Genomic DNA, 16131 nt, shown 5'->3' on the forward strand with positions numbered 1-16131 from the left:
GAGAGATATTTAGGAGGAATTGCATGATGTCTTGCTTAATACTTTTTTTTGAAATTTTCACCGGGGGAGGAGGGGGGCCCTCAACCACCTGAATATATTTCATCAAATTTGCCTAGAAGCCTCGCAGCTCCATACAAGATAGGTTCAAGTGAACCAGAATACACGGGGGAAACAAGAGGACACACACACACACACACACACATCTGACCAAGCAAGGAGGAGGACCTTAACTTACACCTTCATCTGACCAAGCAAGGAGAGAGCCTTGAATGTTGGTCGTCTGGTCGCCACCCAACAGCCCCCCGCAGAGATAGAGGTCAGACCCGTACATCTACAGGTGCAAGTGGAGCCGCTGCACAGGGCACCCAAAAATCTGGGGCCCCCGTATATATATATCCTTAAACTGCCAAAAAAATAAAGTGCAGCCCCAGCCCAACGCATGTCAATTAATCCACCAAGCCCCAACGGAACAACAGGCCCATAGCCCAACTCATCTCTCTCACGGAGAATTCCAGAAGACTGAAGACGGATCGAATTCCCCTGTTCTTTTCTCTCTCTCTACAACTCTGTTCCTCGAGACCAGGACTCGCCGGCGGCTGGCGAATTAAATCGCTCGCAATTAACTCGCAGACTCCTCATCTCCTTTCTCGAATGGCTTCCCAATTATTATCCAAGAAGAGAGCCGTTGATGGCAAGTACACAATGAACTGCAGGTTCGTTTCCTCATCAATCTATAAATTAGGGCGTTTTCTACTGCTTCTTCCACTGATCCATCAATCCATCCATCGTCCCCTTAGAGAATCAAGAGGTTGGAACAGGCCTGGGTTGGAATCTCGCTGCTTGGTGGCCGTAGTCCCTGGAGGTGAGCAATCAGAGCACCAAGCGCCCCCGCCTGATGATCTGCATCCGTGAACAGTCAGCAACCAAAGGTTGTTTCGCCCCCTTTTCACCCCTTTTTTAGTTGATCCATTGTTCTTTCTTGCATTTGTATATCCTTGGTTTTTCTTAATTTTCTAAGATGTCTTCTAGTTCTAAACGCCCTGGTAGGAAGTATGAATCTGGGTATGAAAAACGTACAAAGAAGAAAAAAGCTGAAAATCTTATTCATTCTCTGAAGGGGTCTCTTGATAACTTTGTTGTGAAAGAACCACAAGTTTCTTCCGAAAATCAGAATATAGAGGCTGATGTTGATGATAATGTTGACAACATTCAGGTTGAGAATACTAATCCTGATGAGGCTAACCTTCATGGAAATGTCGTTGGCGCTAGTGTTAATGAAAACATGGATAGTTCACCTGATAAGAATAACATGGATGCATCTTCCGATGGTAATGCTTCTTTCCGGCCAGATATATATATGATCCAAGGAATTGGGATGCCCTTGACTCAAAAGCGATTGACATCTTGGTAGAAAAGGATCCCAAAAGAGATTTAACTATAAAAAAGGCCGGAAGGATAAAAATAAAAGATGCTTTTCTTCGATATTTTACACAAGAGTTCTACCAAATGGAGAGAAGTGTGATAGAGATTGGCTTGTATACTCTAGAGAACTTGACAAGGTATTCTGCTTTTGTTGCAAATTATTTCGAAAGGGGCATGGAAAGGGTCATTTGCCTAGTGAGGGTTTTAATGATTGGGCACATATTAGCATTAGAATTAGAGAGCACGAAACAAGTGCCGAACATGTTCTGAATATGGTCACTTGGTATGATTTGCGACTACAGTTGCAAAATCATCAAACTATTAATTGTGTAGCGCTGCGACAACTTGAGAAAAAAAAGGACCATTGGAGAAAGGTTCTATTTAGAATTCTTTTGATGGTAAAATTTCTTGCGAAACACAATCTTGCATTTCGTGGTACTAACTCGACATTGTATCAAGATAATAATGGAAATTTCTTAGGCTTGGTTGAAATGCTAGCTGAGTTCGACCCAATTATTCAGGAGCATGTTAGGCGCATAACAAACAATGAAACTCATGTTCAATACCTTGGTCATGGGATACAAAATGAGTTAATACATTTGCTTGCTTCTTCAATTAAGTCAGAGATAATTAAAAAAATAAAAGAAGCAAAGTATTTTTCCGTGATACTTGATTGTACCCCTGATGCGAGCCACCAAGAACAAATGTCTCTGATAATACGATATGTCAATGCATCTTCGACTTTTGTTTCCATTGAGGAATCATTTTTAGGATTTTTGGATGTCAATGATACAACTGGGCAAGGGCTTTTTGATGTTTTGCAGGAAGAACTACGGAATCTTGACCTGGATCTAGATGATGTGAGAGGACAGAGCTACGATAATGGTGCAAATATGAAAGGTAAGAATAATGGTGTTCAAAGGAAACTTTTGGATAAAAATCCTAGAGCTTTTTATTCAGCATGTGGTTGTCATAGTATTAATTTGACACTTTGTGACATGGCAAAAACTTGTGGTAAAGCAAAGGACTTTTTTGGAATCATACAACGCATCTACACAACATTTGCTAATTCAACTAAAAAGTGGCAGATCTTGAAAGATAATATAGATGATACAACAGGATTGACTCTCAAGTCGTTGTCATCTACTCGTTGGGAGAGTCGAATAGATAGTGTTAAAGCTATAAGATTTCAGATTTCGAACATACGAGAAGCTTTACTGCAAGTATCTGATATTGATAATGATCCAAAAACTAGCAGTGAAGCTAAATCTCTCGCGAATAATGAACTTGGTGATTTTGAATTTTTAGTAGCTATTGTTATTTGGTATGAAATACTGTATGCCGTCAATCTGGTCAGCAAGAACTTACAATCAAAGGATATGCTTATTGATGTTGCTATTGAGCAAGTGTAGGGGCTAATTACCTTTTTTAATGGGTATAGAGACACTGCTTTTTGTAATGCATTGGAAACAGCAAAAGAAATTGCACTTGAAATGGAGATCGATCCTACATTTCGTCCAAAGCATGAGATTAAAAGAAAGAAACAATTTGACGAAAACCCAGATGATGTGTTAATTTCTTCACAACCTGCACATGAATCATTTAGGAGAAAATATTTTATTCCTGTTGTTGATCAGGCTATCAGTTCACTTACAACAAGATTTGAGCAATATGAATCATTCTAAAAGAACTTTGGTTTCTTATTTACTTCTGATGCACTAAAATCATTGGATGAAGAGCTTAAAATCTTCTTGTAGTGTTCTTGAGGCTGCACTAAAGAGTGGAGCGAAATCGAACATTAATGGTAGTGAATTATATGTTGAGCTAAATTTACTTAAAAGTTTCATTCCAAATGATAATATGGGGCCGGTTGATATCTTGAATTTCTTAAACGGCTAGATTGTTTCCCTAATGCAACTATTGCATATAGAATTTTGTTAACTATTCCAGTGACCATCGCATCAGCTGAGAGAAGTTTCTCCAAATTGAAATTATTGAAGTCCTATCTACGTTCAACAATGACACAAGAAAGGCTCAGTGGGTTGGCTACTATAGCAATTGAAAATGATATACTGGAGGGGGTTGCTTATGAAGATCTAATTGAAGATTTTGTATCAAGAAATGCTCAAAGGATTGCACGCTTTGGCTAACAGAGTAAAAGATGGACTTGTAGCTCAAAATTCTAAGATTTTTCTCTTGTATTATGTAGTTCCTTGAGAAAGCTATCCTGCTGTAGTGACTAATAAAAATAATGTTTAAATTGCCTACTTGACTTTCTTATACATGGGGCCTAAATTGTGATTTCGCTCCGGGGCCTCAGTTTCCGAGGTACGGCCCTGGTAGAGGTGCCATATGGGAATGAGGTGATCCATTGAGTAGGATAACGACCCTGCTAACCCGGCTTCGGATGAAAATCAGACCCATTCCGCCGCATGGCCGAGCCACGATCTCGCAGATATAGCACCACCTCCTCACCAACAAAGCACACACCACCGTCAACCCCAAATTGGGCGCACCACCACCACCATCGAACCCACAACGAGCAGCCTCCACATAGCCAAACCAAGACGAACCTAGATGATGCCTTCAAGAAGGGATGCGACACAAAATGCGCCACCATCACCCGCTCCAGGAGAACTTGGAACATGGGTTTCCCCAGGTTTTCGGAGGGGCACTCACCATGACAGCGCCGCCTCCATGGAGGTTCATGGCGCCCGCAGGCGTCGCCGTCGCCGGCTCCGGCAGGAGCAGAGCTTTCGCCCAAGTGAGCATATACCACCTCCTAGAAGCATCGACAGGTCGTGGAGCACTGCCTCCTGCACATTTCCACAGAGAAGGGCCACTGCAGCCCCGCCGCCACACATGACCGGATCTGGTCCACCACAGGTCAGATCCGACAGGATCCAACATGCCCCGCCCGCTCCCCGCCGGATCGAAGCCAATCCGAGGCCGGCAGACACGCCGCCCCCACCAGAAGGCAAGGGGCGAGCACCACCACCCCGCGCCTCACAGAGCACCTCCGCCGGAACCCCCCAAGCCGAATCCAGCAGCCATCCCCGACGCCCCCGAAGCCAATCGAGCGCCAACGCAGCGGGGAGTCGCCGGTTCGAGGGAGGCCAGCGGGAGGGAGCCACAAGCGCACCCACCCCCACTGTCCCCGGCCACCGCTCGAAGAAGTGACGCGCGCCGGAGTCACACCGCGCCGCCCGCCACCACACAGAGCTCCCCCGGCTCGTGGGTGCTCTGCACGAAGAACGACGCCCCGCCGCCGCCAGATCTGAGCGGGCTTTGCCCGACAGGAGTTTTTGGTGGCGGCGGGAGGGAGAGAGAGTAGCGGGAGGGGGGGTTCGGCCGGGGGGGGGGGGGGTGTCGCCGCCCAAGCCGCCCTGGGGAGGACGGCGCGGGGGGGGGGGGGACCGATCGGAGCAGAGTGAACCAGCTGGTTGGTGGAATAATTAATTGTACATCCTCATATTGATTTTCAATACATATGGTTGTTTGCATCGCAATCTGCCTGTGATGCGTGCAGTTCATAGTACTTGATTGAATCCAGAATCACCCCAACTAGCGACCCACAGACTAACTTGCGTTGTGTTTAATTCTTTGAGATTGATGATCAGAAAGGGGACCTAGATCCGCCGCCACAACACATCTGTTACAACCCAAACTCAAGGATGGGACGAGCAACTGGATTAGTAACAATAACTGGATACAACTTGTGGATATAAAGTGATTTGAAGTGAGAAATCAGAAAAACTGCAGGGGGGGGGGGGGGGGGGGGGTACACAGAGTAGTATATGAGGAATGGAGAAGGGACAGGAGGATGAAGATAATCCACTAGTTCATTCCTTGGCCTCCTCCTGTGCTCCCTCGGTTGCATATGTAGCCCTGGAAAGACTGGCAGCAAAATGAGGCAAAGTTGAGTCTGTTCAATACTCATGCTGCCAATGACAAGCTCAAGTACTAGTTACTCCACCGGTTGGGCGATTATAGCTTCATTCTGCAAGGCATCCATGGATACCCACAAGGCTTGCTAGGGCTAGCATAGCACGTAGATTTCTAATGCCTCACAATCCTATCTACTGCAGGTATCTTATATATACCCAACTGGTTGTGCAACCAGTTTCTATCTTGCATATGCATTACCTATCCAGCGTATTCCCGTGGAAGAAAAAGCGTGGGTTTGTGTGCGCTACGAAGAGCTTCATTAGCGTTCTAGGTTCCTTTTTTTTAGAAAAGGAGGTCACCCCCCGACCTCTGCATCGGAGAGATGCATACTGCCATTTTATTAAATCAAGTTCAATAAAAACAAATAGTTTGATCTGCAAAGTACAGCTCACAGAAGGAGCTAAAAAGATAAAACAAGAGCAACTCAAAGCCACAACCAGCCGGACGAAAAGATAAAAAGGACATATCCTATTATGCGACCGCCATCCAAACCGGTTAAAAATAACCCGTGCTACCATCTCCCACTGGTTGCACCCAGTAGCCAGCTGCTCCCTAGAGCCCGTAGGAGAGAGTAACGACTACGTACGGATCCATACCGTAGCCCTGAAGATAACCTGCAAGAAGTTAACAATAGATAATCTGTTAAATATCATATCATTCCTGTAGTTCCATATAGCCCAAATGAGTGCGCATATTCCCAATCCGAATACTTGACGCAACGTGAGGAGGCACTCCATTTAGCCACGTCCCAAACAACGCGTCAATGCTTACCGGAGGCGTAACATTAAAGGCTATATGGACAGACCTCCAAAGTAACTTCGCGAGAGGGCAATCAAGAAAAAAGTGTTGAATTGTTTCATCGTGAACACAAAAGCAACATCGTGACCTACCTACCTATCGCCGCTTTATTAGGTTATCTTTGGTGAGGATCACTTACTTGTGAACAAACCACATAACAATTTTAATACGCAAGGGAAACTTAACTTTTCAAATATGTAACGATCTTGGAATTGGGCCAGAGTTAATGAGATGTATCTCTCTGATCAGAGAGTTGAACATCCATCAACCTCCTCACTAGGTGTAACCAGGAAGCCCATCTTTCCCCTACCAGGGACCTCCTGAACTGGATATTCAAAGGTACCATCTGCAAAATCGTTGCTACGTAATCGTATTTACGTTGAGCAATATGATACAGGGAAGGATATTGGAGAGTTAGCGGTGTGTCTCCTAACCAAGTATATTCCTAAAACCTTGTTGTTGTTCCGTCCCCAACAATGAATTTCACCCTATGGAAGAAGGTTTCTTTCACTCTCATGTGACCCTTCCAAAATGATGAATCATTAGGTCTTACGATCACTTGACCAAGAGTTTTAGAGTGCAAGTATTTATTTCTTAGGATTTGAGCCCACATACCCTCTGGGTTCATGTGATAACCTATAGAGCCATTTGCTCAGTAGACACTTATTTTTAATCTCGAGGTTCTCGATCCCAAGACCCCCTGGTCTTTTGGTCGACAAATAATATCCCATCTTACCAGATGATACTTTGTCTTAACCTCGTCTGACTGCCAGAAAAAACGGGATCGATAGAAGTCTAGTCTCTTACGTACCCCTTTAGGCACCTCAAAGAAAGACAGAAGGAACATTGGCATACTCGTAAGCACCGAGTTGATCAATACCAACCTTCCTCCATATGACATAAGCTTACCCTTCCAGCAGTTTAGTTTCTTCTCGAAACGATCCTCGATACACATCCACTCCTTATTAGTTAGTTTCCTATGATGAATTGGAATGCCCAGATAACTGAACAGTAATGATCCTAGTTCACAGCCGAACAGTTGCTTGTAGTTGTCTTGATCATCTTTGGCCCTACCAAAACAGAACAACTCACTCTTGTGAAAGTTGATCTTAAGACCAGACAACTATTCAAATAGACATAACACCAGTTTCATGTTCCTCGCCTTTGCAAGGTCATGCTCCATGAAGATGATAGCGTCGTCCGCATATTGTAAGATAGACACGCCCCCATCCACCAGATGGGGAACGAGACCATCTACCAAGCCTCTCTCCTTGGCCCGACCTATGAGAACTTCCAACATGTCTGCCGCAATGTTGAACATAATCGGAGATATTGGGTCTTCGTCTCAGGCCTTTATGCGTTTGAAAATAATGACCAATGTCGTCGTTCACCTTTATGCCAACACTACCTTTCTGGACAAAAAAATCCACCTGATTCCTCCATGCCCCATTAAAACCCTTCATGCGCATGGCTTATTGCAATAGGTTCCTAGTACAAGATGGTATGTGGGGTGATTTAAGAGCTGGCCATGTCATTTAAGTTTGCCTCAATTACTGTTAATGGTCTTGCATAGATGTAAAATATATATTCCATAATGACGTTGTATAAGTAAATGGTGAGAGTAGTATTTATAGTGATAGACGACACATGCGCACAAGATTGAAACAAACCCCATGCCAGGTCGTGATGACCGCATGCAGGCTTCCGGTGGAACTGTACATCATGTTGTAGCTATAGTGAAGCAGGCCCGCCTAGCCCAATCCCTACTCCGCCCCTGCATACACATCAGTGAGACCTGAAGTGTGGAGCAGCCCAAAAGACACACATTTCTTCCATGTTAAAGAGGGAGCCCCGGCAAACCGCCCCCTCTTGCCCCACGTCGTCCACGCTAGAACGACTCGGGCGGCGCCCAAACCCTAGCCGCCGGGGCGCGTTCTCCCTCTTCCCCTCCCTCCGCTGCCACTGGAGGACGTCGCCGGGCTAAGCCTGGAGGCCGACGGCGGTGGCGGGGGACTCCCTCTCTCCCGCGTCTTGGGGGGGGGGGGGGGGTGCGTGGCCCCTAAATGTGTGGTGGCGTGGCCGATCCAATCTATGCCGCACGACGACGATGGCTGAGGCAGGCGGCCGCGTGCTGGCCCGCCCTGCCTCGGGCGGCGGCAGCTGTAGGCGCGGTGCGTCATTGTACCGGGAAGGACGGTGACTGCAGTCGGCAGCGACGCGCCATCGGGCATCAGGTCATTGGCAGCGGCGTGGAGGGCTTGGTGGACTGTTCGGCGGCGCCTCTGGTCAGTTCAGATCTGGCCGGTGCAGCCAGCGGTGGTGGCGATCTCCTTTGTCGGAGGTGTTCGATCTGAGGCTGGATGGTCAGATCTCGAGATCCGTCATCTAGTCCGGGCTGCGAGTCAAGAAGACAGAGTTGTCGGTGAAAACCGAGCCTATGGCAGGCGATGGCGGTGTTCTGCGTCGTTACCTTAATGAAGACATCGTCATGTAACTTCTGTCGACCCACTCCTGCTGCTTCGTGGGAAACTCTAGAATCTGATCTTCCAGATCGGACGATAGCGGTACTGCGGTGTCGTTTCTCTTTTAAGAGCATCGTTTATGAAGCCTGCACCAAAAGTTTAAGTTCCGTCAATACCTGTAGATATGTTAGGAACAGACATGTTGTTCCAAGCAACACTAGAAAATACTGTGAAGTATAATAGCATGAACCATAGCAATGTACCATTACTGTTTTCGCATACGACTATTTGTAGTTTTGTCACTGCCCAACATACAAAGGTAAGAGATACACAAGCAGAGTTGTCATCATGCAGTAGTATTACTATAGAAGCAATAGAAATATGGAAATAAACATCAATGGAGATAGTATCTTTTGATGTAATCTGTCAGGCTGGACGGAGCGAGCGGGCTTTTCGGCCTGCTCGTGGCCCGTTCTGGTCCGGACCGATCGGTCCTGACCCGATGAAGAAATTGGTCGGTCCAGTTACCAAATTTCAGCCCCAAATTTACTCGGTCCGGTCCGGTCTTTAACCGGTCCGACCGAGTGGACCTAGGCTGTAGATTGTTCCTCGATGTTGCAGACGCCGGCGACGCCCCGGCCATGCCCCGCCCCGACGCTTGTTCACAGGAATCAAGTGTAACTCAATCAATTGACACAAAGACAGGGGCAAGAGGTAGAAGAAGACTCAGGTCACACACTGTTATTCAGTTAAACAGAAAAGAGAAAGAACGAGAGAAATGCGATAAAATCCGATAATCACGGCACCATCCCACGATTCACCCCATGCTGCCGTTTCCTTTTATTCGCGACTAAACAGTTTCGCTGATGTTTCCCTTTATTCAATCGAACAGAAAACTGAAGGAAACATCTATTCCTACATAAGAGGCTTTACCAAATCTGTACGTGCAAGTCGGGCGAGTTACAGCTCCCTGCACTACGTACACTACATGTGCTCACCACAGAATGCTTCGTTCATGTCCCCGTAGTTTCACTTGTTGTATTCCGTGCAAGCGGCTTACTTGGTAGGCCAGAGCCAGTTTCACCCATATCTGGATACGACTATGAGATTACTGTACCGGTCCATGTGACTCACAACTGGTGTGAGCAAATGAAGATAACAGTCTGCCGGAGAGTTTGACACTGTAGAGGGCACATTCCCAATACCTCACAATCCTAACTAGTACGTATGTTGGTGTGGACCTCATGTTTACCGGGATGTTGGAAAATGATGGAACGGAACCGCGCATGCCATGGGTAAGTGAAATCGTGTAGGCTATATATCAAGAGAACTTGTCTGGTCATCATTAATTATTTGCCGTACATGGTGGGTGTGATGATCGACTTATATGTTTGTTAATTATGGTTTCATACGGTAGTAGTATGTAGCAGGATACATGTACGTGCTTGCATGGATAGCACCATGAAAGAACTTTTTCGACTACTGTTTGTCAGATGACTTTTCACATGACTTGTGTTTTTTTTTCTTAAAAATTTATTAAAAAGATTCATCAAAAGTACAAAACGCATCAAACATAATAAAAAACCCCATCAAAGTCCATGAACCACCAAAACGACAATTGTCACCTCCAAAGCAAGTCGCCGGCGTGTCACTGTTGTGGCTCCCATACCGGAATTGGCCTGACATTGTCAACAACAGCCGACAAGTCTTCGTGCACGTGTCTCTACAGACAAGCGCCACATTGTTTCCCGTTCAAACCTTGAATTGATCTGAAGAACCAGACCACAAATATCATCATTGTGTACGCACGACGAGAATCATCCTAACCCCACCGCCCCAACGATTTGGCTAGAATCTATGCCGGAGCTCCGTCTAATCCATCCCAAGAGACGAACTTGAGGAGGACCGGAGCTTAGGGCATCTCCAGCCGCGCCCCCAAGAAGGCCCCCCAGGCGTCTTTTCGTCCGTCGGCGCCAAAAAATCGGCCCAATCGCGCCCCCAAGAGCCCAGTTTTTGCCGGCTTGGGCCGAAATTGGCGCCGGCGGACCCAACCCGAACCCGGCGCGCTGGGTGTCGCTCGGGGGCGCCGGGCGAATCGTTTTTGGCGCGAAGAGCCGCGGGCCCGCCGCGTCAGCGACTCTACGCTCTTCTCGCCCCTTCGTTGTCATCATTGCCTCGTTTTCCGTGGCGAATCAATGTCAAAGCTGCAGCGCGCTGCCGCGCCGGTCAGCCTCCATTGATGCTTCACGGGCGGCGCGTCCCTCGGCCGCCACGCAATCACGCCATGCGTAACGCGCCGGCCAAGCCTACCACGCGGCGTCTCCGCCTATAAAAGCCGACTGCAAGCGCGCCGGAGAGACTCACCCCGATCATCCACCGACAACGCGCTCATTTCTCCCCCTTTCCTCCTCTCGCCGTCACCAGTTGAGAAAGCATGGCCGAGCGTTTCCTAGGCGACGGCGCGGCGACGAACGGATTCGGGCGCCGTCATCTGCACGAGGACGAGGCTCGCCTCCTTTTCGAGGCCGAGTACCCGGTCCCGCCGGACATGCGGGTGCCCGGGCTTGGAGGATCAGCGCCGGCGGCGTGCCGGTGCCACCACCACCCACCGGGGCGACGCAGCGTGGGGAGATCGCACGCATCCGCGCGTCCCTGCCGCGGGCGGCGAGGGAGGGGCCACGGTACATCCCCGACAGCCCGCCCTGGGAGCCCTACTTCCACCGCCGTCACGCCGAGCAGCTCGAGGCCACCAACGGCGTCGTGCCCTCCGGCAGGCTCAACTCCGATGGCCGGCGCCGGTGGTGGGGCGTGCCCGGCCGCACGTTGGAGGCCATCCTCGAGTACATCGAGGGCGGCAACACGCCGCGCCTCGAGTACCCCGCTCCCCCGTCCTTCTCACGCCGTCGGGGAAGCTCCTGGACGCCGAGGCGCATGGAGACCGGGGCGTCCTTCTCCTCGTCCAGCGGCTCTCCCTGCCTCCACCTCCGCCCCGTCAAGCCGGAGCCCCAGGACACGCCTGTCAGCGCGCGTACCCGCAGCTCCGGCGCCCTCGTCGAGCCCAAGGTGGAGTCCAGCCTCCCCCCGGAGTACGAGGAGATAGCCGGCGCGGCTTCTCCGACGAGGACGCCATGCGGTGGTCGCGCGACGACTACGTGCGCGAGGAGATGGTCCGGCAGCGCCGGGCCTTGGAGGAGATCGCCGCCCGCAAACGTGGGCGCGAGGACGAGGACGATGTCATCGTCCTCGATAGCGACGACGACGACGCCCCCGGACCGTCCAACCCGCTGCGCCAACCGGGGGAGGGATGCAGCAGGGACGGCGGAGGCGTAGGCAGGGGCGACGACGACGACGACGACGGCGGTGACTACACGCGGTTTTACAGCCTCCTCGGCATGTAGAACCGTGTGGGTGGGCGGCGAGGCGGGCGACGAGGGAGACGGCGGGGGTAGCCCGCGGTAGTTTTTTTTTTGTAAAATATGTTTAAATTTGAACGAACTCGCCCGTGTTTGCGTTGTGTTTGCGTCGAATTTGAATATTTTAAAAACTCGTGAGGGGCCGCGACTGGGGGGCATCACGCCCCCAGTGCGCGGTTTAGCGCCTGTGCGCCCCCAGGGGGCGATTTTTTGCCCCTCCTGGGGGGCCAACGGCTCGAGATGCCCTTAGAAGTTTGACTCGAAGAAGAAGCACCACCCTCCGTCTGAGCGAGGCCCCTGCAATGAATAAAACCATACCTATGTACTAGCTAGCCGAAGATGACGCACCGGGAATCCCAACACATCAACCGGCTTCCAAAGCGGCAGACGGAGGGGAGGCATATCGACAGGCTCAGCTGCGAAAATCTAGGGGAGGCGAATCAATAGAGTTGTTTTGATATACTACCAAATCTTATGATACATTGCACTACCTTTAATACACTTTGTTGGTGTAAATTTTCCACGAAATTTACTTGTTTTTTTTAATGACTTCTAGCTACTAAACATGCTAGGAGACGAGTTCGAACCGAGTAACAATTGACTCGTTTGATTCTATGGCGACACCATTGTTGGGAACCAAAATCATTTATCCTTTTGCTTACGGGTATTGTTCAGGAATTTTTCTCCTAACATATACATGAAGCAATTTTTTTAGTTTGATATGCATCGGAAGGTACAATTAACCTCTAAATTAAGTGTGTCTCTGAGTCCTTTTTTTATTTTCTGAGAACAAAGCATGCCTTTCAAGATCAAAGGGTCGCCTTGAGGCTCACATGTTTAACGTAACTTTTGAGATCGAACTGTTAAGTGACTTCTGAGACAACACCATCCAGTACAAGGGTTTGCCAGCTTGGCTTGGCCATCCAATCTCGTAGCATGCGCGGTCATGTGGATGCCTGATGGGCTACTTGCAAGCAGGTTGAGACATGTTGCCGTGCATCATGAATGACTATTCCAATTCATTCGAAGTGTGAGCGAGCAGTTTACTTCGAAGGCTCACACAATTTGCACCACTATATGGATTTGACTCCAAGACAATGACACCGCTCCATGTGAAGCTCATACTAGATGTGAGCAAATGAAGATAACACAATGTGTCCCACTGGTTGTTCTGGCAGCAAGAACAGTCCCGATACCTTACAATCGTAGCTATGCCGGTGTAGACTCTTGGTGGTCTGGATGTTGTGGAATGAGAATTGGACTGTTCATGACTTTGAAAAGAGAAAGTGTGTAGGATATATATCAAGAGAACTTAACCAGTGAGCATTAGCATTAATTCTTTATGGTACATACATGTGGTGCGTGTACGCCCCATGGATGACTTATATACGGAGAAACATGTGTGCTAAGTGTTGATTGATATTGTAGTATGCAGCACAGCAGAGTAGAAGAACATGCTTACATTGATGGTACCATACAAATCGAGCATTTCTGACTAGTGCTTACCATATGGACAAACACCCAAATAATTACATATACATCCTCTCGAATCGAGAGGAAATTCTAATTTTATTTGGAATGCTCAACCACAGGGGAGAACCCTACGTCAAATAAAATTTATTGATAAACAATATTGCAATATACAATTGAATTTACACAAAAAAAATTGTCAAGCTATTAAGGTCAGCTGGAGCTGTCAACGAAAGGCACTAATCAGTTAGGACCAAAATAATGGACAATGATCAATTACGGCAAGATGCAACGAATATTACAAAAGTTTAGATTAATCTTGGATTAAGAAGAATTGGCGGGAGAGATATGTAGGAGGAATTGCATGATGTGTTACTTTTTTTCGCGAATACGCAAAGCTTGCGTATCATTGCATTGTTAGAAGGAGTTGGAAGAAATGATTTGCCGTGAGTAATTGCCTCAGGCTGGTCTTGTATTTATGTTAGGAGATATACATGGTGCAGAGTTTGTTACAACAAACATTGGCCGGATAAACATTGGCCGGATAGGAACAACTCTATCTCGTACTAGATAAGCTATAGGAGATACTAACAGACTAGCTATACTAACTGACTAGTATCCTGGCTAACTCAATACGATTGCGTTAACATTCCCCCGCAATCTTAACCTATATGAAGGTTCAGATTGGTTCGTAATCGATTGAGCATGATCTTCGTGAGAGGTTTGGTGAAAGCGTCCGCCACTTGGTCTGCTGTTGAGACGAACCGAACATCAAGTGCTCCCATGGCGACCTTCTCTCTCACAAAGTGAAAATCAACTTCAATGTGCTTAGTGCGAGCATGAAATACTGGATTGGCCGTCAAATACGTAGCACCGAGGTTGTCACACCACAGCACAGGAGCTCGGGGCTGAGGAACTCGCAGCTCTCTTAGCAATGACAGTAGCCAAGTAGCTTCGGCAGTCCCATTCGCCAACGCCTTGTACTCAGCTTCAGTGGATGAACGGGACACTGTTGGCTGCTTCCGTGCACTCCATGATACAAGGTTGGGTCCAAAGAAAACCGCAAACCCACTCGTAGACCTCCTGTCATCGCTGCAGCCCGCCCAATCGGCATCAGTAAAGACACTCAGAAGAGTGGAAGGTGATCGCCGAAGGGTTAAACCAGTGGACAGTGATCCTCGCACGTACCGCAAGATCCGTTTCACGGCCTCCCAGTGAGCATCAGTTGGTCTTGACAAGTACTGACAGACCTTGTTTACGGCAAAAGACAGATCAGGCCGTGTCAAGGTCAGATATTGAAGAGCTCCAACTGTACTACGATATCTGAAAGCTTCATCTTCACTAAGTCCATGACCTGAATCCCGTGTGAGCTTCTCATGAGTGCACATGGGCGTTGAGACTGCTTTGCAATTCGCCATATCTGTACGTTGCAACAAATCAAGAGCATACTTCTGCTGTGTAAGAATAATTCCCTCGGAATTGGGAAGCACCTCAATGCCAAGAAAATAATGGAGAGAACCAAGATCTTTGACAGGAAAAGTAGCTGATAATTGGCGTAGCAAATGCGTCATAGCCGAAGAGGAAGAGCTCGCAATGACGATGTCATCAACATAAACAAGCATGTAGATGGTGACACTGTCTTGGGCAAAGATAAACAGCGAGGTGTCGGCAACCGAGGGAACAAAACCGAGCTGCTGAAGACGCTCACTGAGACGAGCATACCATGCCCGAGGCGACTGCTTCAGACCGTAAAGCGCTTTATGGAGCTTGCAAACATAATCTTGACAAGAGGGATCTTGGAAACCCGGTGGCTGCTGCATATATGCTTCCTCAGCGAGAATTCCATGGAGAAAAGCATTGCTGATGTCCACCTGCCGGAGATGCCAGCCACGAGAGACGGCAAGAGAGAGCACAAGACGCACTGTGGCTGGTTTGATTACCGGAGAGAATGTTTCCGAGTAGTCGATCCCATACTGCTGAGTGAAGCCGCGAGCAACGAGACGTGCCTTGAACTTATCCAGGGAACCATCAGCTTTGTGCTTGACCTTGAAAACCCATTTACAGCCAATGATGTTCTTCCCGGGAGGACGAGGAACAAGTGTCCATGTCTTGTTTTGCTGAAGAGCCGAGAATTCAGACTCCATGGCTGGACGCCAATGATCATCGGCAAATGCCTGACGATAGGAGCGTGGTTCGACATTAAACGCCCGCCGACGTGGATCATAGCGAACAGTGCCGTCGCTTGGCACCAGCTTTTTGACGATGTTGTCCTTGAGCCTGGTCGTCATCGGATGTGGCGCACTCGCGGGCGCGACGTCGGGGACGGCCTGGGCGGTCGATGGAGACGGCGGGTCGACGAATAGCGGCCCACGTGCCGAGCTGGATGCGGAGTCGCTCGCCGCACTGCCCGCCCCGTTAGCAGCGGAAGGGCCAGCCGGTGACACGGGCGAGACCGGGGCATCCGGCCCAGTGGGAGTCGATGGAGACGTGGGCTCATGCGGCTGCTGAGAAATCCCATCTACATGGGAGTGACCTGGCGTGCATGCCGACGTAGAGTCGCTGGAGGCCAATCCAGCAGCACCTGCAGGAGACAAAGACGAACTGCACGTAGCATCAGA

At 48.6% G+C, this 16131-nt stretch overlaps 1 protein-coding gene across 1 annotated transcript; it reads left to right on the forward strand.

Moving 5' to 3' along the window:
- The first annotated feature begins 263 nt into the window (after positions 1 to 263).
- Positions 264 to 3704, forward strand: LOC123107740 (zinc finger MYM-type protein 1). The gene is made up of 2 exons (XM_044529671.1): positions 264 to 713; positions 798 to 3704. Exon 2 carries the CDS (start codon positions 1695 to 1697, stop codon positions 2832 to 2834), a length of 1140 nt encoding a protein of 379 aa, XP_044385606.1. The 5' UTR covers positions 264 to 713; positions 798 to 1694; the 3' UTR covers positions 2835 to 3704.
- Positions 3705 to 16131: the final 12427 nt, after the last annotated feature.

Source organism: Triticum aestivum, chromosome 5A, assembly GCF_018294505.1.
Source record: "Triticum aestivum cultivar Chinese Spring chromosome 5A, IWGSC CS RefSeq v2.1, whole genome shotgun sequence".
In the NCBI taxonomy this organism is placed as follows: Eukaryota; Viridiplantae; Streptophyta; class Magnoliopsida; order Poales; family Poaceae; genus Triticum; species Triticum aestivum.